The sequence below is a fragment of the Halictus rubicundus genome, chromosome 5 (genome assembly GCF_050948215.1).
Source record: "Halictus rubicundus isolate RS-2024b chromosome 5, iyHalRubi1_principal, whole genome shotgun sequence".
NCBI classification, from domain to species: Eukaryota; Metazoa; Arthropoda; class Insecta; order Hymenoptera; family Halictidae; genus Halictus; species Halictus rubicundus.
The window spans coordinates 11,806,295-11,829,556 of record NC_135153.1 but is presented as its reverse complement, the minus strand read 5'-3'; the positions used below and the strand labels follow the sequence as shown (position 1 = coordinate 11,829,556).

Here is a 23,262-nt window from a genome sequence, read left to right as displayed (position 1 = left end):
TCTCTCCTCGTTCCTCTCCGGGCACGCTGCTTCACTCTCCTTGCCACACGCGCGCGTATAATGGACCTCGGCGCACGTACACCGCCGCTCAAAAGTTCCCTCACGCATGTCGACGGGGCGAAAGGGCTGCTTGAATTTCAGTTTTTTCTCCTCTCTTTTCCAATTTTTTTTTTTCATTTTTCTTTTTTTTCGTTCAGTCGGTAGTTTCGCAGGAAACCGAATTCGCCCGCGCGGAACCGTCCGCCACCACGGGGGATTGTTTTATTAACCTGTTTCAACGGAATCCGAACCGTTTCGGCGGCGCGGAACCCCTTCAGATACGCGCGCCCGCGCTGTGGAAATTGCTACGGCGCGGATTTATCGCGGATATTCGACGTCGAGAGGGTGCCACTCGAGACCCCGCAGATCAACGGTGTTTTAAAGAGATGGAGCTCTGCCCTACCAGCGGAAATATACCTCCATTTTTCTGTTAATTTCCGCTGAACTCCGCGAGATTGTCGGAGGTGTCCTCCCAACTTGGAAACGCCTGTATTATTCTGTATTTTAATCGCCTGAGGTTTCAGAACGTGTCGCTTACAGTGATTGAAATGGTAACGAAATTTCAGAGCACAGGCACCTGAGGTTGTGTCCCGACTTTTTGGAATGCCCTGTACCCTCCTGTGTTTATTCTAGTTTGATCACCTCCCGAAGTATTTTGTTAAGACAACTAGACATGTGCAGGATTGACAACTAGTTGAATTATCAGTCTTGTTCTCAGAATTATAGTCCTGTATTCTCTATTCGCTACAGTTTGAATTGCTTTCTGTAGTATAGGGAATCCCGAGGATGTGCCATGAGTTTTGAAGCACCCTGTAGTCCCCTGAATTTGGTCAGGTCTTAATTACCATCTTGAATATTTTGTTAGGTATTTCTGTTTAGAAGATTGTAATGAAAGCTGTCGAAATTGCAATATAGAGAACCCTGAGGGTGCACAGTGACTTTTGAAGCTCCCTGTAGTCCCCTGAATTTCCCCAGATTTCAGTTACCATCTTGAATACTTCACTAGGCATTTTTGTTTAGAAGATTGTAATGGAAGCTGTTGAAATTGCAAAATAGAGAACCTTGAGGGTGCTCCGTGACTTTTGAAGCTCCCTGTAGTCCCTGGAATTTCCACAGGTCTCAATTACCATCTTGAATACTTCACTAGGCATTTCTGTGTAGAAGATTGTAATGAAAGCTGTCGAAATTGCAGAATAAAGAACTCTGGGGATGCACCATGACTTTTGAAGCTCCCTGTAGTCCCCTGAATTTCGCCAATTACGATCTTAAATACCTCACTGGATATGTCTATTCAGAAAGCTGTAATCAAATCTCTCGAAATAACGATACAGAGAAATCGGCGGATCACGGACCACCGATTTTGGAGCACCCTGTAGCTCTGGACACACGAATCAGCAACCACCCTACCAGCATCCCGATTCTCGGGTTAATCACATTACACGTGTACTCTCGAGCCAACCGGAAAGAGACTCGCCGGGAAGAACCGTAGGAACCCGATAATCGTATCGACAATCGATTCAACGAAGCTTTCTATCGTCTCGATTTTTCCACGTAAAAATCGTTCTCGCGCTACACTGGGTGTATCTCTTCGGGTGCGCGATTCGAAACCCAGCGTACACCGCAAATCGCGAATCCGATCCGGCAATTTTATCCGTGCGGAGATAACGCGCGCGCGTTAATTACAGGTTCTCATTGTTTAGCAATCGCACCGCGAGCTATGTTTTAATATTCCCCGGGTACAATTAGCGCCGGGGAGACGCAGCTATCGCGATAATTGCGAGCCGACCAAGCGTTTGCACGTGTGTCCCCGCGGCTTACTGGGTCATCCGATCGGACCGAAGGCTTTTTCCGTGAACTTGGCCACTATCTATCTAACCCGACATGCGAACCGATGGGAACACGTTTTTATAGTTCGCCACCGCCGCTCTGGGAACAATGCATCACGCCCACCCGAGGAAAATGTCACCGGGCGAAAATTGCCCTGGCACGTTGCGGACCCGTGAACATTTTCTCACACTAAAACTTGGAGTCACGAGCCATAATGTAGAATCAATTGTTAGGCTGATGCGAACATAAAATGGCTGTAGAATTGCCACTTGGTTTAGCCATTTATTGACACGTTGAACACCATCCTGGTTATCGCTGATCGGCGCTATTGAATTAAAACTGATTATCATAAAATTGCTACCAATTCGTGAGGACAGAAATTAACTTATAAGCTGAGACCATCAAGTCACTAACAATTGTTATTAGTAACGCTGATCACTGCTACGATTGAAATAGGCGAAACTCGTGCGAATCGCATAAAATTCGCGTGACAGTAAACGTGTTAAATTCGCGAGACAGGAAGTCAATTTATTTCCAGAATAGAAACGTTCTTTCCACCTTTTCCAAGAATTTCACGTGTGCCAATTTTCTCATGGTATATTTTAATATATTTAAAAAAAAAATGTATTTCGATACATTTCAGAGTATCAAATGTGTAAAAGTAGCTTCTCTACGGTCTCTTCACTTTCAAAATCGTTAATGTGCTCCCTACAAAAATAAAGTCTTCGTAGCGTCGTTTGCTTCGAAATTCCCAACAGAACTGAAATATCGAACGAAGAGAGTAGAAACTATTGTCGCAGGGAATCACGCGAAGAACAATCGAGCGTCCTAAATGTTATTCGGTGTCGCAAGCGACAGTCGCCGGGTCCAGAGGCGACCGGAATCGCTGCAAAGTACATATCGCGTCCCATTTTTCAGTGCGTCAGGTCGGTAAATCGCTCGGAACCGGCGCTCGTATGCGGGGGTGTTAATCGCGGAGCGAATCTCTGGCGGTAACACTTACGTCTCGCGTCGGTGTGGCGTTGCAATAGAAACCAGTTCGAGCCGGTCAACAGCCTGGTGCAGGTTTATCCATGAAAAATGGCCGCGCGCGCGTCCGTCGCGCTCGACTTTCACTTACTCGACACAGCACACAACCATTCGTCGATCAGCCCCGGCTGAAACTCGAATCGCGAGCGACGCGACGAGACGCGCGCCACGAAACCGATACTCCTTTACGTGTATGTGTGTATATATATATATATATTTCGGTATCCTTCGAACGATCCTCCGGGGCGGCGTGATCCTTCGCTGCAACAATCATTCCCGTTGTCCACTGGCCTGCGGCTAACGAGCCCGAGCCGACCGATCCAACGATTCTCGCGGGGACAACGATCTCGATCAACGATCTGAATTCCCACCGAAATCCGAATCCCCGTTAGATTCCCGGTTGGATTCGTATCGCGGTAGAAATCTCGAATTTCGTCAGTTTCGTCGTTGAAAGCTCGAGACAAACCCCCGGGACCCCGGCGATCGTGTACAGCGGTGATTTAGGAGCGCGGCGGTTCTCCGGGGGGGGGGGGGTGGAGGAGGAGACCGCTGCGTCTGGGAACGCTGCCAATTCGGAGCGTGTCTCGGCCGCGACGCGCCGAGACGCGATACATACGCGATCTATCCCGTGAAACACAAGGTATCCGGTGTGCGTGGGCGCGTGTATCCCGAGAATCCGTCACGGGTCAAGTAACCATCGATTGCCCCCTCCCACGCCCTCTCGGGGGACACGCGAAAGTACCCGCGACGAATATGGCCAGAGAGAGAGAGAGGCTAACAACGCTGAGGACCCGGCGGATCAAACAACCTCGAACTGTGTCAAACTCGAGCAGGGAGGGGGGTAGGGTCGGACCTGGACGCTCGGATCAGCCCCCGCCCATGAGTACCGGCTCGACTCGCTCGCGAGCTTCACGTGTCTATACTATAGCGACCGGACCACCGGATCCTCCGAACCGGTCCAGCTAAATCGCGGAGAGTAACGGTCCCGCGAGAATCGTTCTTTTCGTCAGTCGGCTCCAAGGACACGGCTTTTCTCACAGGTGTATCACCTTATTTCTCTCCCTCCTCCGCCGTTCTCCGTATCTCCCTTTCTCCGTTTGTATCTTTGTGTGTATGTGTATATGTGTGCGTGTGCGCGTTCCACTCCCGTGTACACCCCGTGTGTTAGAGAACCAACAAACAACAATTCACTGGGTTATAGGCGGCTCCGGTGATCGACAACGACGAAAAAGGGAACTCGCACCGCGATCCAAACAGATAAACGCCGGCCGCGAAGCGTCACTGCTCGTACGCGCCCGCGATACGACCGCCACGGCAACAATAGACAGGACCCCGCTCTTCGGGGTGGGGTGAGTCGCGAGGGTGGGGGGCGCACCTTCACCCTCGAGACGACGACGACGGCGGCGGCGGCGGCGACGGCGGCGACGACGACGCTGGGTCGGGGGACAAGTGTAGAGACGAAAGCGCGCAGACGATCAGACACGAACTGCGACACGCGCGGCCCGCAGTGCTGCCGTCTACTGGGGCTCCGAGGGCTTCGTAGAATCGGCTCCCCCACCACCGTACACCCTCCCCGCCACCTCTCGCTCCTCCCCCGCCGGCGAGCCGTCCTCAGCCAAACCATCTCGCTCCCCCCGCCGCCCCCGGTTCCCCTGTTTCGACGACACGACCGAGATCGTTCCCCCGCCCCTCGCTCCGCTTAGGACACCACCGCCGCCAGCTCCCGCCCCCTTCTACCCGCAACCAGGATCGGTTTTTCTTTCTCTCTCCCTCCTGTCCATCCTTCTGCTCAGCATGTCTCTCTCCCTCCCTCTCCCGCCCCGCTCGCCGGCTCTGCCACCGACCCCCACATCTCGAGACCCTAGGCAACGAGCAGCCGCCTTCGAAAACCGGGAGCGTCACGCGACCGACGATAATATTGCAAACGTGGCTCTCGTTGATGCATACCCGATAAACTGTCGAGCTTTCTCTCTCGGTCTTTCTCCTTCGCGTCTCGTTCCAGCCAGCCAACCCCGCCCCCTCGTCTCTCTCTCTCTCTCTCTCTCTCTCTTCCACGTTCTCCGCACTCCCGCGCGCACCCCTCACAGATCCACGGCGTGCCAGCCCTACGACCAACTCCCGGTTTCTCTTTCCGCGAGCCTCCTTCCGAAACTCTGTTCCAGGATTCCTGGCCGCGCGATCGCTCGGGGATTCACTCAACCCTCATCCCCATTCTCATCCCCCGGCGCGGGGCTGGCTCCGCGAATTTTTGTTTTGATTCCGATGCCGATGGTTGTCGGCTCTTTTGTACGATTTCTGATTGCGTTTTCGAGCCGAATACGCTCGCTCCGAGAGCTCTGAGCGGGGCTCGCCAGGGAGGATTCCGCGTATTTTTATTATTCCCGCCGGCTGGGGGTTGCAGATATTGAGATTTTCGAATTTTACAGGCGTGCTGCGGGAGCATCCGATGCACCCTTGCAGGGCCTCCGACAGCTTTTCGGCAGGGAATTAATTCCTTTACGGACCGGTTTAATCCCCTCATCTGTAAGGGTTGATTTTGAGAATTTTTTCAATTTTGAACACGGTAGATGCGATGGAATCTTTCTTCTGGTTTTTTAGTATTTCTCTGGTGAACTGATTTCTTTGTGAATCTGTTTAACCCCCTGATCTGTAAGGGTTGATTCCGCGAATTTTTCAATTTTGGACGGAGTAGATACAATGGAATCTTTCCTCTGGTTTTTTAGTATTTCTCTGGTGAACTAATTTCTTTATGAACCTGTTTAACCCCTTGATCTGTAAGGGTTGATTCTGCAAATTTTTAAAATTTTGAACGCAACATGCGATGGAATCTTTCTCCTGGTTTTTTAGTATTTCTCTGGTGAACTAATTTCTTTGTGAACCTGTTTAACCCCCTGAACTGGGAGGGTTGATTTCGCGAATTGTTCCTTTGAATGTTGAAAACAGTACGACGTCAGAAAACGATTAGTCAGTATTTGTTGAATCTTTGATGCCGTTTTAAGGGTGAATGTGTTTCTTGACAGATTTGGTTTTCCCAGAATGGTACGGAAAGCGTTCTGCGCATCCCACGACAGCGCGACAAATAATTCAGCGAGTTTTCGTACGTTTATAGAAGCCGGTTGCTTTTTATGGAAGCGGTTCTGCATTGCACGATCCATTATTTGGCGGGGGTATCTACAGTGAAATGATCAATGCGCGGCGTCGCTAAATATATAATCACCCAGACGTTAAAAAAATTATGTCACCGCGGCGTGTCCTTTTATAGTCATCGTATCGAAGAAGAAGACAATGAAACTGTAAGGACGTAAAACGGTCTATTTCTCCTTCAACTAGGTCGCGTATTATAAACGAATTTAAATTCACTTTTTATAGTACTTCCACGTACCTATTCTACTTCTGCGTAGTTTGTTCCACTTATGCCCGACACTCATTTTTTTTTTTTTATAGATTGCTATTTCAGTGGAATTCTATTTCCGCGCTAAAGAGCTCCGCGCTAACAGGACTTTGTTATTGCCTCGGGAATTTTATTAACAGCAACACGCGCCGGAGACAAACAGTTGGCGTGCTTTAATCTCCTAACAGGCGGTCGTGTTCGATCGACCCGTTCGTGGCGGCGTTCATTCATGAAAATGCAACAAAAATTCCCGTTGTCGAAGCGAGGCTCCAATTACAACGCGACGGCGGCCTCTGATAGAATAACCAGAGTTTTCCGAGGCTCCGTGAATCGTCGAATCGCATTCGGAAATTGTCGAGCCCATCAAGATCCCCCGCGGAATTTCCGCTGGCCGATCAGACGTCGAATTCAACGGGCCACCATTTGATAGTATAATTCCCCGCGTTGCGGAAGCGTCGCGCTAGTTTGCATAACACTGCGCCCACGCTCGAATCGACCAGAAGATTTATTAAGCTCCCTTTCTTCGTCGACACGGGGGTGCGCGGCCTGGGCCATTTCCATAAAATAGCTCCAACTAATCCGCAAAATTTTCCTCCCGTCTCGCCAGCCAAAATCAGGTTTTTATGCACTTATAAGAAAAATTACAGATCACTGTTAAGGGTGGAAATCAATTCTTATTTATTCTTTGCTTCTCACAATCGGGGCTGAAATTTAAATAAAATTTCACTTTCATGCATCAATAGCCTAAATCCTTGGGACATATAAAATCTTTCGGGAGATCTCACCGATCGGATCGCGTCCTCTTCGGCCTTCGCGGACGAAACTGAAGACACGGAGAGACTGTGGTGGGGGAAAGAGAGAATCGACTCGCTAATTTCGCCGTGTACGCGAACAGGAGCCGGCATTGTTCGCGTAAACTCATTGCGAGTCGACGAACCGTGAACGAAATGGCTACCTTCACGCTTTGCCGGCCACGGGCTGCGCGGAATTTATTGGCAATCGATAGCCAACATCGGGACCGCGGACTCGTGTGCCCCGGTTGCTTTTCAGCCTCTCCTGGACCGTGTCCAGCCAATCCTGATCGCTCCCGATGGAAAATCTCTCTCACTCGATACCGAGATCGCGTGGCCAGACGCCTTAATTGTTCCGACCGCGTGCTGGACCCAACGATGAAACGCTTTCCTCTCACTCGGGTGTCTGCACCGCTCCTCGACTTCCGGAACAAGTCAACATCGACGACGAGACTAAATTAACAACTAGACTGCTTTATGCAAAAATCTATCACAGAAACGGGTGGGTGTAAACACAGCACAGCATGTTTTCATTGATTCAGCTCTTCCGTACCTAATCATGTTCCATGAAGAAACAAAAGCATGACCCACAAGAACATATTCGGTCGTCCCATAAGTTCGTGCCGTTTACTCTTGTACCGTTTCAATTCTAAAAGTAAAATATGTAATCACCCTTTCATTCCACAACCTCTTCTGACCTTTATCAATACAATCGAGAATGTTTTCGCTCGTGAGGGTCTGACGCTTTTGAAAGTATAAATTTGTCGGACGTTTTAGCAGACTGAAAAAGCACAGTCGTGCCATTGGATCCCAGAAAAATGTGCACGGACAGAAGACGAAGAGTGTTTCCGGGATCGACTATTAAGCCGAATCCGCAGGTTTTCGAGTCCCAGCGTGACACGGAGGTTCCGCCACAGGGTTTTCCAGCATAAAACGTCGAATTGTCCGCAGTGACAGGCGAGCGTGCGAGGGGGTTGAAGAGGGTGGTGGTGCAGGCTGGTATGCATAGGCGATGAAACGCGGATAGCCGTTCGGAGCGGAGAGCGGAGCGTGGCGGCTTTATTTATGCGGCTTACAAACTATCGATCCGGCACGTCATTCGGGAGTAGTTCGGCCAGCCGGGAAACTTTGTTGTTGGGAACTGAAAGTTTCCGAGCGGGGAAACTCCAGCACAAACAGGTGGAACGGGCGACGAAGGCCTTCTGGCGCCAGCCAATGCTACTACGTGTTTCCCCTTAGGTGTCTGTGTCTGTGTTCGCCCTCTGTCTGTGCGCGAGTGTCGGTGCGCGTGCACGTTGCTCGGCTGCACACACGCGCACACGCGCGCAGACTTTCGACACAGACACGCGTAGACTCTGGGGCGCACAATGAGTCCCCGTTCGCTGCACAACAGAGAGACACACGGACGGGGAACGTACACGTGCGGCGCAACCCTCCGCGCGCGTCAACAATATTGAGAGAGTCGACGCGAGGGAGGCACCGCAAACAACCCTCCTCTCTCGGATACGGTGAGAGTGGGAGAGAGAGAGAGAGAAAGAGAGAGAGAGATGGGGAGAGATTCAAGGAGAAATTGCCAGGGTCAACCCCTTCCATCGTTGAATCTCGCGGAGAAATAAATGATCCTGCGAGATCGTTCGGTGCGCGAGGATATCGCGGAAATGCCGGAAGGACTCGCGTGCCTGTGGATCAGACGACAGAGACGAGCTTTGATTCGCATGAATGTGCTCCGGGCTGCACCCTCTGGCACCCTGTGGCATCGCAAGGGACTGAAGATTGTTTAAAACCTCTCTGCATTATTCTTTTCACTGGTAGACCACAATACCAGAACACCTATGCTGAACAATAACCACGCGGAAGTCGGCGTAAAGAGGGACAATTGCACAGCGATAACCAAAAAAGCTGTTAGACCGTTACCAATTGCCAACATTATAAAGTGCCGTCGATCATTTAACGCTTAGAATCTGTTCAAAATGTTTCCCACGAGTTGCAAAATATATGGCAAAGAGTTCACCTATTGTCTCTCGGTGAAGGGGGAGTGGAGGCGTGCCGTGCTCCAGGGAGGCGTGGCTTCTTGGCCCTCGAGCGCAGAGGAACCACAACAGTGTCCTTCTCCTCGTTCTTTCAAGTAGCATAGAGAATTACAAAGAACCCAAGGGTAAATTTAACACGATCCAGATCGAGCAAGGATCCAGAGTGAATCCCTCGCGCAGATTTATCGGAGGTTCCCGAAACACCATGGCAACGCCGTGTAACATTCTCCTTTGTTCCGGGTATAAATTAATTTCGACGCGAAACCCGTGGATGCATATCTCCGCGAAGCTGCTGCGTGTTCCGGTGAGGCTCTAACAGCCAACTGTTAATTGGATTCCCTCGGAAAAGTGATACACACGCTTCGAGTTACAATCGATGCAGCTGATACTCCGTGGGCTAGCTGGCTCTCTCTCTCTCTCTCTCTCTCTCTCTCTCTTGAGACGCGTTCGAGTGGCCTGTTGAGCGATATCCTTGTTAACCTCTTGCCTTGCGAATGATTTTCAAGCACTTCGAGAGCGCTGCAATTCTGCCCTGATTGTTCCACGTGAATTTCGTCGCTGGGTCTTAGATCTCACGGCTTCGTGGTTCCTTTCTTTGAATTATGTTTTAATGCTTACTTCCTTGGGAATCCTCCTGAGCCAATCTAATGCGCTCAGTGGGACGATTAAAGCCGGTAAGATTGTATGTGTGACAAGTAGATTGTTGCACTTTATGCAGAATGTTAGACTGCGAATTTTTATGGAAAGTCAAAGCTTTCTGCATGGATTCGAAGGGACAGTAGCCATATAGAAGATACTTTCTCTCTTTCATCAATTCAATAAGTTTTGAATAATTCGTTGCCGTTCTCAATTCCTTTCTATCCTTGTACTAATTCAAATTCCGCCAGTTCGTTTTCATGCAAAATAGAAATTGTCTGCATTAATTGCAAGACGTAGAAGTTCTTTTTTAAACAACCTTAGCAAGACGAGAAACTGATCTTTGCGGAAATTTCATTCTACAATTGTAAGTCTTGCGAACAGAAGAAGAAGAAGAAGAAGCAGAAGAAGCTAACAAATTTGTCTCCGGCAGAAACTTTGCAAAATCCGGTATCAAAGACAGAAGAACCAACGAGCATGATCGCCGGCCACCGCATTAATTACCGCGGGCCGACGTCAAAAGAAAATTACATTTCCCCCGGCATTAATTCAAAGTATCCGGATCGATCGGGCCAGGTCCCGCGCAATCATCAGCGAATTCCGGCGGCGTGGAAACAAATTTTTCCGAGGACGCGCTCGCCACGGGGATAATTTATTCGCGAGCGTGGTCGACGGAGGAGTTGGTTCCGCGCGGCCAAACGGTATTGCAATTAATTTACATGCCATTTTCTACCCGGCCATTTCCGTCGGGCTCTCTCTCTCTCTCTCTCTCTCGCTCTCCCGTCGGTTCCTCTCCTCTTTTTTCTCTCGCCCCTTGTATCGAGGAATTTAATGAATCACCATCTCCCCGGGTCGCCCTTTACCGTAATACTTCGATCTTAATGGCGAAAGGAGCGGAACGGAACGGAACAGGGGCGACGGAGGGAGCCGAGAGGGTAGCGGTTCTTCCGGGCCTGTCGTCCGATTAAACTTTCATGAAACTTCTGATGCAAATTTAATTACCGCGAAATTGAGTCGCGCACAAAGGAGCGGCGCATCCGTCTGCTTCGTTTGATCGATTCCTGAGGAATTCCGGAGCGCGAGTGGCGCGTGACCGAGGACGCATCGCGCCGGCCGCGACTCCGCTCGGTAACCGGTAATTACCGTCTGAAAGTGGCGAGGAGAGAGCGAGAGAGCGAGCAAGAGAGGAGAGCCCCTGTCCACGGGGCTGGCAGACGAATCGATACGATCCACTACCCTCTCGCCGGCCCGTAGAACGAGCTATTAATAAGCGGAAGTATTTCCGTCGATACGGAATAAATGGACAGCTCCAGCCGGCTCCTGGAGGGGCTCGTTAACGATCGCCCCCCTCGCGCACCGGCTGTCTGACTGGTCGTCCCGGTGTACGTCCGTGCCGTGTGATAGAGAGCGTATCGCGATCCGGTCGCGCCCTAACGTAAACAGACGGAAACGCGAGACAGTAGACGCGCGAGGGTGTTTTGTGCGCGCGCGCGCGCCCCTGCGTGCCCAAGAGAAAGGGTTCTATTCGAATGTCCCCGAGCTAAAGAACCAGGGGGGCCAGGAGCCAAGAGCTGGGAGCTGCGAGCCGGGCGCACGCAGCAAGGTCTCACGGGTCCACCCCCGGAAACTGCCGCGAAACCCGCCGAATCCGGAATTCCGGATAGTTCGGCAAACGAAATTAACCAATTTGCAGGCTGATGTTTTGCGTTGGCTCCGGCCGGGCAGGGATGTGTTTCGCGCCAACCACCAGCCGCGGCCCCCACTATCAAGGCTCTAGCCCCACCAGCCTGACCTGCCCGAGAATCAATACAGCTACCGACCGCCGCCCCAACCCCCATCCACCACCAGCCCCTCTTCCCCAAACCACCCTTTTCCTCCTCCTGTCCCACCTACTTTCCACGCTACGCACCCCCTTTCGCCATTCTCGAGTGCCGATTCCCATTCTGGGTTCGCAGCTTCAACCCTCCGCCATCTCTCTCTCTCTCTTTTTCCACCCTCCGCTCGGCGCACCCTCTTCCCCGGCGTTTCTCTTTCTGCCACTCTAACCCCCAGGCCTGCATTCTCCCCTCTCGACGACCTCGTCTTTCGTCTCCTTCCGTTTTACTCCTCCGCCCTTACCTCTCTGTCTCTCTCTCTCTCTCTCTCTCTCTCGCTCTCTCTTTATATCCGTTCGTGCCAGTCTCTCCTCCGGCTACCAAGCAACCCCTTCAATCCTCCCACGTGCCACGAGGCGAGCTCGTTTTCTTCGGCCGGCTGCCGGTGCAGACTCGGCCAACCACCCCTATTGGCTGAACGACCCTCTAAAGCGGCTAGATATCCAGGCGAGTATAAAGATGAGACCAGGCCGATGAAAATGCCAGGAGGGGAACGCGCGCGCGGACTTTACCAACCTCCATAGCGGGGGTGGATGCCCCGGATGGTTCGGTAGATCCTCGAAGAGGGACGCGGACGGGAGAGAGGAACCACTGGCAGAAACAAGAGGAAGTTTACGAGTCGAACGTTCCCGGTGAACTTGAGCGAGTCCCGGCGAGATTGGCAGACTGCCAACCCCTTCTCTCTCTCTCTCCTTTTCTCTCTGTTTCCCCTCTTCACTCCCTCTCTCTCTCGCCCCGTGCCGACACCGACGGGGTGTTTGCCCGATATTTACATTCGAATGAATCGACCTGTCCGCGAACGGTGCTACAGCGCCAGGATCCTGCCACGTCTGGCTTTCGACGCGACGCCAGTCGATCGCGAACGTTAATCGCACGGAGCGCCACCCTCCCCGGGTGAACATTGTTGCGCCGATCGCTGGAGATCGGCGCTTCTAGCTATAGGAAACGCTATAGGTTCCACGGTTCGGTGGAACGCACAAAAAATCGATGTTCACGTTGGTATTTAACCCTTTGCACTCCGGAGCTATTTTAACCCTTGTGTAGCCAGCCTGGTATCCGGCTACCGGTTTACTGCAATTTGTGCAAACAAAGGTTTTAAATTATTTATACGTTTCGAACGGCTACACAATGGTTTAATCCTCCGTGGGCAACCAGGGTCGTTTATGACCGGGGCGAAATTTCACTCTAGAATTTCTTTCTGTTCGACATTTATTTCCCCTATCAAAAATTTGACGTGCCAATCGAGTCCTAGAATTTTTTAGATTTTTTGTACATGGAGGATTAACACAAAATCCAAACATTTCTTCCGACCGCTGTTCGCGATTTTGTTTATCTTTTGAGTACATCGCATTCGCCCCAAAGTCAACATCTTAAGGGATGAAATCACGACTCGAGTGTCTCGCAGGATCTCCGAGGATCGTTTCCGAGCAGAATCCTCGGATGCCGGCAGGGTAACGGAGTTCATCGGATGTTCCATTCTCACCTGAGTCCCTTTTGTCATCGTCTCCCGATTAGAAAGTCAGGTGCGACCGGTTCGAGGAGGCGAGCACGCTTCCCCTCGAGGCGGGAACGCGTTTAATTGACGGCTCCGACCCGCGAGGCTCCTTTTTAAAGAAGCTGTTCGTGAATTTAATGAGAAACACGAGGAGCGCGCGACGCTACGGGGGGGGGGGAGGACCAGCAATCTCCCTTGCTTCCCTCGGTTGTGAAATTCCTGCGAGCTCTCTCGTTCGCGAGTCTCGATATCGTTAGGGGATCCCATGGCGTGGAACACGGAAGCGCGACGCGCGGAGACCCCGTGCAACACGCCTCGACGTAATTGAAGAAAAATGAGACGCCCCAACGAATTTCTACCCTCTTCCCCCAAGGATTCTTGCAACTTTGATGGCGTGCTCCCTACCAGGGAAGTTTCTAATTCCATCGCGCGATCGAAATGGAACCGTGGAATTAAATGACTGTCACTTCCCCGAAATTATCGGGGGATAAAACGCTCGGCGACGCCATCGCGACGGTTTCATTCTCTCTGCCTATTAAACCGATTTTCTTCAATTATTTTTTAATAAACGTCTGTAAGAGATCTGCTCGCGGGATTAACTATTCATTAAAATTAATGCCAATTCCTGTTCACGTTTGGTCCACTATTTCTGTTACCCTGCCTGCTATTAGCCGGAATGGAGTGTTCCACAGCTGTCTACGTCGCGGGATGAAATGTGCAAAAATAAGCTGAAAGAACGAATTTGATTCCAGCGGACTAGTGGCGTATCTAAGTGGAAACGGCGGCCTGTGCTCAGACGGGTCTATCGATTGAATTACTTGGCATATAAACAATTCATAACTGTACTATTAAAATAGTATTAAAGACAGAAAACTTCTAATCATTCTAGCTGCGAGTAAACTCATAGTTTCAGAGCAAGCAACGAAAGCCTGAAACGAAATAAATTTATTGCCTTTTCAGACACCCTGTACACTTTCATTCGTGCGCGTATTTGTTCGATATACTTGTATCTAACGCACCAAATTATTCTGCAAGACTTACATATTCACCTCCGAGCCACAGAATATAAAAACTGACGAAGATTGAGGAGCCAACGAAGCACTGAATATATCGACAGAAGTATTAATTTTTAAATGAATAATTACGACACGTGCAGAATTTTGATAGATGATCAGATACCATTTCTCTGCCTCCGGTAAAATTCTGCTCCGTGACAAATTGTCACCCGAACGGAAGTTAACATTTTTAGAATCATCCATCGAATTTTCCATGTCCCACTTCTAACTTCCTCGACTTAATAAGTGCACAAACATGCGTGGCGTCGAGAAGAATCTTAATTGGTTGCGTATTTCGCATCATCTAATCAAGACAAAGCGGAACGATCAAGGTAAAGAAGTCAATTTTCTCGGAGAAATCTTTCTCGCGAGTTCCGCGCTATCTGCGATCTCGGTCACGCGTATAAACGAGAGATAAAGTCGCTCGGTTATCGGTCCGCGATCCCGTCGGAACGAGTGCGTGATTTTCGAGCCGATGCCCCGTCGAAAAGCGTGTCGAAGAACCGCACGCGCGCGCGCGTTCCTGCACGACCGAACGTCGACGTCGACGGTGCACGGTTTAAAGCGATCCTAATGGTCGTTTCCAGGGATCGTCTCGGGACTGGGGATGAGGCTGTCGGATGGGGGTGGAGAGCAGCGAGTTCCATTACGACCGTGTACTCGTTGGCTTAATCCCTTTCGGCGAGTTTTCGAACTCGTCTAAGCCGGCTCGGAAACTTGCCGACTTAGGGCTCCGAGGAGCCAAGTATCCGCGAGTCACGAATTCCGCGAACTTTCCGGGGCCGAGGCTTCCGGAACCGGCTTGCTGCAGACTTCGCAACAGTCTGGGACGCGGCCCGAACCTGCCAAGCCCTGGATCCTCGACGGAGATCGATGATCTCGCCGGGAACCCTCCAGCGAATCCAATAACTCGTTGAAAATAGCTGGCTGGGGAAAAATGGTAACGGAAAATCATTTCCAGAGTTCATAAGGAAACTACGAGCGATCTAACGTCTAATTCTTTTGCGGATTTCTTTCCTTGATTATTTTATTCACTCCAAAATAATGAAACGGTATTTTTAGATTGTTGGAATATTTTCACTATTTTAATTTTGGTCTACCCTTTTTTCACATAAGTGCATACAATTTTAAAGGAGTTCATTCAAGAGGTGCCGATCTTTACAACAATTCAGAATGTCAATTGTTTACAAAAATTAGGTTTGTAGATCAACAATTCCTTGGGGAACCTAAAGCAAAGTAGCAAACCTCCTAACTCGTCGAAGATCAAGAGAGAAGGCACCAAAAATTTTAAGGGCTCGCACGAAAATCACCGATCTTTGCAAACATTGTACAACACTAGAAGATCCAAGGCCGGACGCATGGACCATTGTTCTTGAATTCCGTCAGAAATCGTCGTAGTCGAGTCGTAGGCTCGGTAATGCGAAGGTCACGGAAGAAAGTAATTTTAAGGGTTGGTCCTGCGGGCTACCGGTCGGTCTAATGGCGGCTCTCGGCCGGGAATACCTCGCGGAAAATGATTTATGAAGAACCAGAACCGGTTTCGGGACAAGGGAAGGGGGGAGGAAGCGGAGGGCTTCTCTCGCATTAACGAGATTGTAAGGTCGACGGATGGAGCCCAGAGTTGTTCGCGGAACTTTCCTCTCCGGGCACGAAGAAATTTCGAAGAAGGAATAACTCTTCCTGCAGACGCCGGTAACCCCGGCCACGTCGGATTCCAAACTTTCCCGGAATTACTCGCTAACGATAGAAAGTTTCGAGTCGTCGAAGCGCAGGCCTCGGGCCAACCGGGGTTAACGCTTCAGTCTTGTCCCGGCCGAGACGCGCCAACTTCGAAAAGTGACTTCTGATTACCATTTCCGGGAGCCCGATCAAACTCTTTCACCCCTTCGAGCATATCCCATTCGACGAGCCCCATCTGGATCGGTAAACGCGAGCGGATTCGCGATTAGAGCACGTTCGGGGCAAGCTTGATCCTCGAAGTTCGATTCGAGGCGAAAAATGATCGTTCCTGCTCGGCGAAACTGGTAATTTTCGATTCGGAATGAAGCAATGCTATACCTAGAATGGAACTGCCATTCAGTAATTTTAGTGGGACATTTTCATTTTCAGAGATATTCTCTGTCTGGCTACTGGCGGGGATAATCTACTTAAAATTGGAGCGGCTGACTTCTGTTTCTGAAAGTGGATCCTTTTTATTGAAATGGTGTATCTGGACTTTTGGATGATTTTTTTTTAGACAATGGTCCCGGAGGAAATGTTATTTATGAATTTATTTGTGAGGTTCTGTTCATTTTGAGAGGATGAAAATAATCCTTGGAAACTAGTAGAGCTAGAAGAATTGTATTCATAGAAAAATTGTGTGTTATTTGATGAAGATGCTGTGTGTGTTCGTTTAAATAATATATCAGTTACTTCCCGTACGGAAATATCAATTTACGTGGCTATGTATACAGTTTCATCCACGGAACAACTAGGATTAAATAGAATTCGATTTCCTGTATTAGAGGCTCCGGTGCAATAAAGATCAAATAATATTGTACTAAAATAGTACAAACCAAGAGAACCTGTGCGATGGCAAAAGAACTAATAACGGCTTCACCGGCCATTTACCACGAGGAATTCTCGAGCCAGGGAAATAAACGTTCGCCTCATTTTCATAAACTAGGTAAAATAAGAACTTATCATGAACATTCGCAGCGTAGTTGCAGTTTACCATGCTGCGCGTGTTCTGCAAGACTGAGTCCCCAAGTGCACAACGAGTTTCGCTGCCTGCCTGCATCATAATGCTATTTAAACTTTCCAGTAGAAAATGACGAGCCGAAGATCGCCTGTCTCGCGGAGCTGTTATCTAAAACAATCTCTCTGGGAGCGATAAATAAGTAAATAAATAAATGAGGAAGTTCGAAGCCGGATCAGGCTGCTCGTTAAAGTGCTCCGAGCACGCCGGGGCTGTCTGGTGCGTTCGATTACCGTCTCGCCAGGAAATCGAGCGAGGAGGACACGAAGGTGGGGCAATCGTGTTCACGAGGAACGGAAGTCGGCCGCCAAGGTAGCAACGGACTCTATTCCCGATTCCTGAAAGCTCGAGGGTGCCGCAAACACGACTTTATTGATTCCCCGCTTTAAAGGGAAGCGTCTAGTCCGACCGGCGCGCTGCACAAGGATTTACCAGTTCGGGCTCCGTGGAACCACTGTGTCCAGAGCTACCCCCTAAATTTTTCCTAAAACATTCGTTGAAAATGTTTAAAGAATATACACCTAAAACACTTGTCAGGAATAGTTTGCTCTTCACGTCTTGTCTTCACTGTTGTAGAACACTCATTGCTGTTGGCACTCTTATCTTTAACACATTCGTTACACACTTGTGACAACAATTTTATAGTTCACATAAATAACGTCAAATTTACTTCACTGTACGTACTAGACTTTTTATGAAAAAAAAAAACAAGTTGGTGCAATTTCAAACAGTGGAAAGGTTAAATGAATTTAAAAATTACAATATATTATTTTCAATTTATTAAGACTACTACATGAAGAGAGAATCTTCTATATGACAGTCTACTTAGAATTATTATACAGCATTATAATATTATTATAACATATATAACACTATAATATGGACCGTCTATTTTGAAAGTGGTGCAAGTTCGTTTTTTAGTGATAAAAAAATATATAAATATACAAATTATGTGATATCTCATTTAAAAAAAAATAGACTCACACCACTTTCACAAGAAACGATCCATATTATTATATAACGATAATATTATTTCGTATTTCATGAGAGGATTCGTTGCATTTAGTCAAATGTTGTGACTGTGAAGACTGTTGTTGAAGTAAGCTGGTAGCGAAGGTGTCAATTTCTTATTGAAAATGATGCTGTAGAGCAGAAAATCGTCTCGGTTAGGTCTGGGTTAGGTGTGCCAATTAGGCTCTTCTCGTTGAACACAGCCTCGCTTTGCTCGCACCTTTTCCAGTCGTTCTCTTTCGAGATTCACCGTGGCTCGTCCGCTTATCTCGCGGACAGATAGTCGTTATCAGTCGGGAACATAAAGGCGTACCGGCCTCGGTTCACGGCAATGAACGATAAGGCGATAATAAGCGGCTCGATACGTCGGAACTTGCCTCGCTCATTATCTCACGGATGCGAAAGCGGACTCGCCAAGGACGAGAGCTCGAAGATTTTTAAACCCAGGACACCGCTAAATTGAGACTGTCGAAGTCGAGACGCGGCGACCGCGATAACTTTCAAGTAGACACAGACGGTGTGTGGTCAGACAGCTGACGCTAAACCAACAGTTATGATGTGGATCTCCATGTAGATCAGCGCAGTCGATGTTTATTCGTCGGCAGACTGTGAATTTTATGGAAAATAAAAATATGAAGTATCACGCTACAGAAGCTAAACACAAATTTATTTTCCTCATTAGTAATTTCAACGCGATGAAAACAGTATGTCGACGTTCTTGAATTCTTCGAATTGTTACTCCCCTAAATTGCATAAACTCATTTTTATTGTAATTACATGAAATCCCTGCAGTTCCCATATCTCGTAATTTATGCAGACAATTTTTACTTTGCATAAACGTCTACTGTCCATTGATCCATAGGACGTTCTTGTTAAGAGATATGATTGTCCACTATTCATAGATCAGAAATTGAAAACATGAGTACAAGACTCGATCAAATTCAAAAACTACATCATTTCGAGGGATGTTTATCTCCCCAATACTTTCAAAAACTCGTCCAGGCAATGAGATGCACATCTGACGAGAGCAGCTGACACATTTCCTTCCTTATTGTTTCAGTATTCAGTTCTGTACCTTCATTAATCCCCACGTCGACGTTTCCATATTATTTTCGCTCTGAAGCTCGGCTGCATAATTTTTATAAATTCGTGGAAAAATGTAGTCTCTTGAAATCCATCAAATTCAGAGAGAGCAAAGAAATTCTGCAAATTGTTCGCCGGCGATTACCGTGGGAAAAAAAGAATAAACGGCAGAGAGTAGTGACCCGTGGATCGCGTTACGATGGAAATTCGTCTCGGAGGGCCGGCGCAATCGAATTTCCTCGGTCGTCGGCAAAGATACGGGTTCTCTGGTATCGGCGCGGGCTGACCGAGGCGTATTTAAAGCAATCTCCGCTCGGGTTACATGTTTGCTTCGACGAGGTTATCGGCGCGGCTGGATTCGTGACTGGGAACCGGCTCCGATCGCCGATGGAAGTTGCGAAACGCGACGTCACGTTCCCCGACAGGCATTAATCAAGCTAACGGCGCTGTGCGGATCATCTCTTCTGTCGCGTCGTTTTCGCGAAAGGCTCCGCTGCTGAACGTCGTTTTCCACGATTCCCCACGGAGACTCTCGAAAGCGAGAGAGAGCACGCAAGCGCAAAAATGTCTGACACGCTGCTCGTTTATTATCGTAAACTACATGGCGATTTAATAATAGAACGGAATTGAATTTCACTCACCACGACGAGCGCGTGCGTCAGAGCAGTCGATGACCTCGACCTCCTCGGTGTCATGCCGACGACCTCGCCTCTCATGATGCTCTCGACCACTGCGGAAAAGAGTTCCCTTCGCTTTAGAACGGGAAACCGAGGCCCCGGGTTTCGAGGTTCGAATAATTAGCCGAATTATTCGGATCGGTTTCAACCCCTCGAACCAGAATTATTATTTGGTAATCATTCTCTGTATAATAACCCTCGAAATGGTAATCCCCGTGTCTCGCCCGGAATTATTGTTGTTAGCGTTAGCGTTGCTATTGTTCCTGTGGATTCATTTCTCTGTGTACAGTGTGTGTTGCGTTTGTTTGCAATGTTTGTGGACACAGCGAATGCAAAACACGCCGTGCAGCTGCGTTTTATCCAATCGCGAACGATACAGCCAATTTTACGCATCGAAAGATTCGTTTCTGATTTTTAATAATACTGAGCGTTTTGACACGAGGAACGGGATTAAATTGGGAAAATTAGAGACGGACAATATTGTCTCGAATTAGGTTAAGTGTGATATGTAATTGTAACTGTTTAGTCGGAAAAGGAACAATATTTGTCAAAAAGTAGGTCGGAAATGTTGTATTATACTTTAATTTTTCGAGGTGCAAGTAGAAACGGTCGGCAGTGGCCAGACACTCGAACCGGTCCTGTCGACACGTTCATGTTGGTACAAATTTTGTCTGCCTTTTCATTTTACTTTTTACACTTGAATTTAAATGCAAAAATACGCCTGTGCGCAAGCAGAACACTTATTTCTGTTTAATCTGTTTTAATAAAATCTATTAAAAGTGTGAACATATTTTCTAATATTTGCATGAATTATATATTATTTTGTAAACTCGATATCGTCAGTAAAGTACAATTTTTTGTTGACAAATTAAGAGGGTTATATATACAAATTAAGAGAGGAAACAGGAGGGTAGCAAAAATCATTTTCCCAACTTAATCAGTAATTTTAGCTTGATATACAGAATGAATACGATAAGAATGCAAGAACTTGCATTTGTAAATTCCTTTAAGATTAATCTGTTGACGCCATGATTGACGGTTGAACTGTGCAAAATTTCGGATTCGTTAAAATGCACGTTTTCTAGGATAACTTTGCGAACCCGTGGATTGGCAAACTCACCTCCGTCGCCGATCAGTCGCATTTGTACTAAACTGGGGTCCTCGTTGTGATCTTCGAGGACGGTGTCGTCGGTGACGGTCAAGTCCTGAAACATGTACAGGGTCCACGGTGAGCAATCAGGATCCGGCAGGAATCGAATCATGCGAGCAACGAGACAACATCGATACGTAATCGAACAGAAACGCCTCGGAACCGTTTCGCGGCTAGTGATAAATCGCGAACCGATGTTACCGAGAGCGAGCCTCGGACCTGTCGTCTGTTCCGGTGATGCGGGAGTCGCCGACAGACAATTGTTGACACACGGAGAGAGAAAGAGAGAGAGAGAGAGAGAGAGAGAGAGAGAGGCATCTTTCATTTTCGCGTCGGTCGTCCGCGAACGATTGAAACATCAAAGCGACTTCCGAGCGCCGATAAATCTTTAGCGAACCGCGGAATTTATGGCTGACACGTAGCGAGACGCGCATAGTTCGCGGCGGGTGGTATAACGCGACGGGCCAATCTGTCAGCGAGGACGACGTGTCCGCCTCGTTAACGAGAATCGCGATCCACCTTCTCTGTCAACGTGCCTGCGACCTGTGAGAGGAAGCCCGTCGTCTCTCTAGGTAGCGTCTGATCGAGTCCTTTTTGTCGTTCATAGTTAAAAAAAAAAAAAATCAACTACTTTCTTTTTAACAGTCATATACTGTTCTGTTCTCTTTCTTTTTTGTTTGTTTGGTTTCGAAAGGCAAGACCTCTTCTCGATTCTGGCGAGGACCCGACGAAAAAGGACATTCACAGAGTAAGTCTCACCTTGGTGGACTCGTTGTAACCAACAATGACGGCAGTGTACCATTGTGTCGTGCCCTCGGCCCGATAAACCTCGACCCTGAAGCCGACCAGCACGCTCGGCGTCGTCAGCAGGATCCTCTGGCCGTCCTGCATCTCCGCCCAGCGTCGAACCGCGCTCGCCCAGGACATCGTGCCCTTCGTCAGCTCCCAGTCCTGCTGCAAAGACGAACACGGGGTCAGGAATCCGTCGGTTGAACACCCTTAACTTATACCCTCCTCGAGGCAAACATTTGTTTCCGGGATTTCGCGACGCAAAAGAATATACTAAACTTGAAACGGTAGACGGTAGTCCTTTAACTAAAGCCAAATCTTTTAATCTCTAATCTGGATTAGATCTGGGTTAGGTTAACCCTTTGCACAAATAGCTGTTTTCAATCCAAAACCAATTATTTCTTCCGATCTAGGATATTTCCATTTTATATGATTTCTTTTATTTTATGGATATGAAACTGGTATAATTCCCCATATAATACTTAAATTTTCATAATTTGTTAACTCTTTGCACACAAAGCCATTTTAACTCTAAACCTAGAATATTCCTACCTAGAATATTTCCCATCTATATATATTTTTTCATGCTATACATACGAAAATGGTGCAATTTACTCGTACAGTACTGAAATATTTAGTAATGGTACAGCAATTTTTAGTGGCGCCTTACAGTCGCCAATCGAGTGCTAAGGGTGAAATATTAGCAAATTTAATACTTCCTCTTTCCCATAATAATAGTAGCAGTTGATGAATTCAATTTGTCCCATAATAAAGTAGCAAAAGAAAATAAATATAGAACGCAGCATTTATTGTCGAAAAACTAGATAACTAACTGCGTTCGGCAATAATTCCCTTGCTACTATTATTATGGGACAGAGGGAGTAATTTAAGCAATATATTTGTATTACGTGGTAGCAATTTTTGTTGGCGCCTCAGATTCGCCACTAGAGTGCTAAGGGTTAAAAGAGGTTCTACTAGAGAACCGCGAACGAACGCATTCGTTTTACGTGTTTTTAACGTAGTAGATTCTGATCGCAGTTTAAAATGAAAATTTTCTGCATCGATTACAGGAGAAGGGTCGATAAAAAGCGTTGGCTGGATTCGGTCAATCGAGTTTCGAAACACGAGAAAAACACTGATTGATATTTCGTAGAGAGGCTGTCTGTTGGACTTTCTCTTTTCTCCTGTCGTTGACGGACACACCGTGGACACCCAGTCATCGTTCTAAGGTCACGCTGGCCACTTTCGACGGGATGACTCGGGCCTAACGCTCGCAGCTGTCTCGACAAATTTTATGCTCGCGCGATGAAAAGACAAACATCGTTAGCTGCCGCTGCACTGTCATCGTTAGACTGCGAAAGTTTGTCAAAAAATTCTAGAATTGCCGAGGGAATGTATTGCCGGCTGATTTTGTGGTTGATTCGCTGAAAGCGAGGACTAACAAACACCTTCTCGCGAGACTTCAATTTGAAATTCTATGGATGTCCGTGAGGTTGTTAATATTCATTTACAGAAAATGCATTTCATTCGCTGGATGTCAATCTAGAGTTATTTAAGCGTACGTAAATTTTTTATCAATATTTCTGCATTTATGACAAGTCCTACTAAAATCCAATAAAATTGAAACAAAGTTCATATATTTTTATGA

At 48.0% G+C, this 23,262-nt stretch overlaps 1 protein-coding gene and 1 long non-coding RNA gene across 5 annotated transcripts in view; one reads left to right on the top strand and one right to left on the bottom strand.

Annotated features, from left to right (window-relative positions):
- LOC143354397 (uncharacterized) overlaps positions 1 to 23,262 on the top strand; it is a 532,419-nt gene that overhangs the window by 395,675 nt on the left and 113,482 nt on the right. The gene's annotated exons all lie outside the window — the stretch shown is intronic.
- Positions 1 to 23,262, bottom strand: part of Kdm3 (Lysine demethylase 3) — a 365,285-nt gene that overhangs the window by 268,513 nt on the left and 73,510 nt on the right. For 3 of the 4 annotated variants that reach the window (XM_076788423.1, XM_076788426.1, XM_076788425.1), the window contains exons 4-6: positions 21,585 to 21,779; positions 20,796 to 20,880; positions 19,640 to 19,728 (exon numbers count right to left, since the gene is read on the bottom strand). In XM_076788423.1, the coding sequence (XP_076644538.1) occupies positions 19,640 to 19,728; positions 20,796 to 20,880; positions 21,585 to 21,779 (369 nt within the window). The remainder of the gene's footprint in view (positions 1 to 19,639; positions 19,729 to 20,795; positions 20,881 to 21,584; positions 21,780 to 23,262) is intronic. The other variant, XM_076788424.1, reaches the window with a different exon arrangement.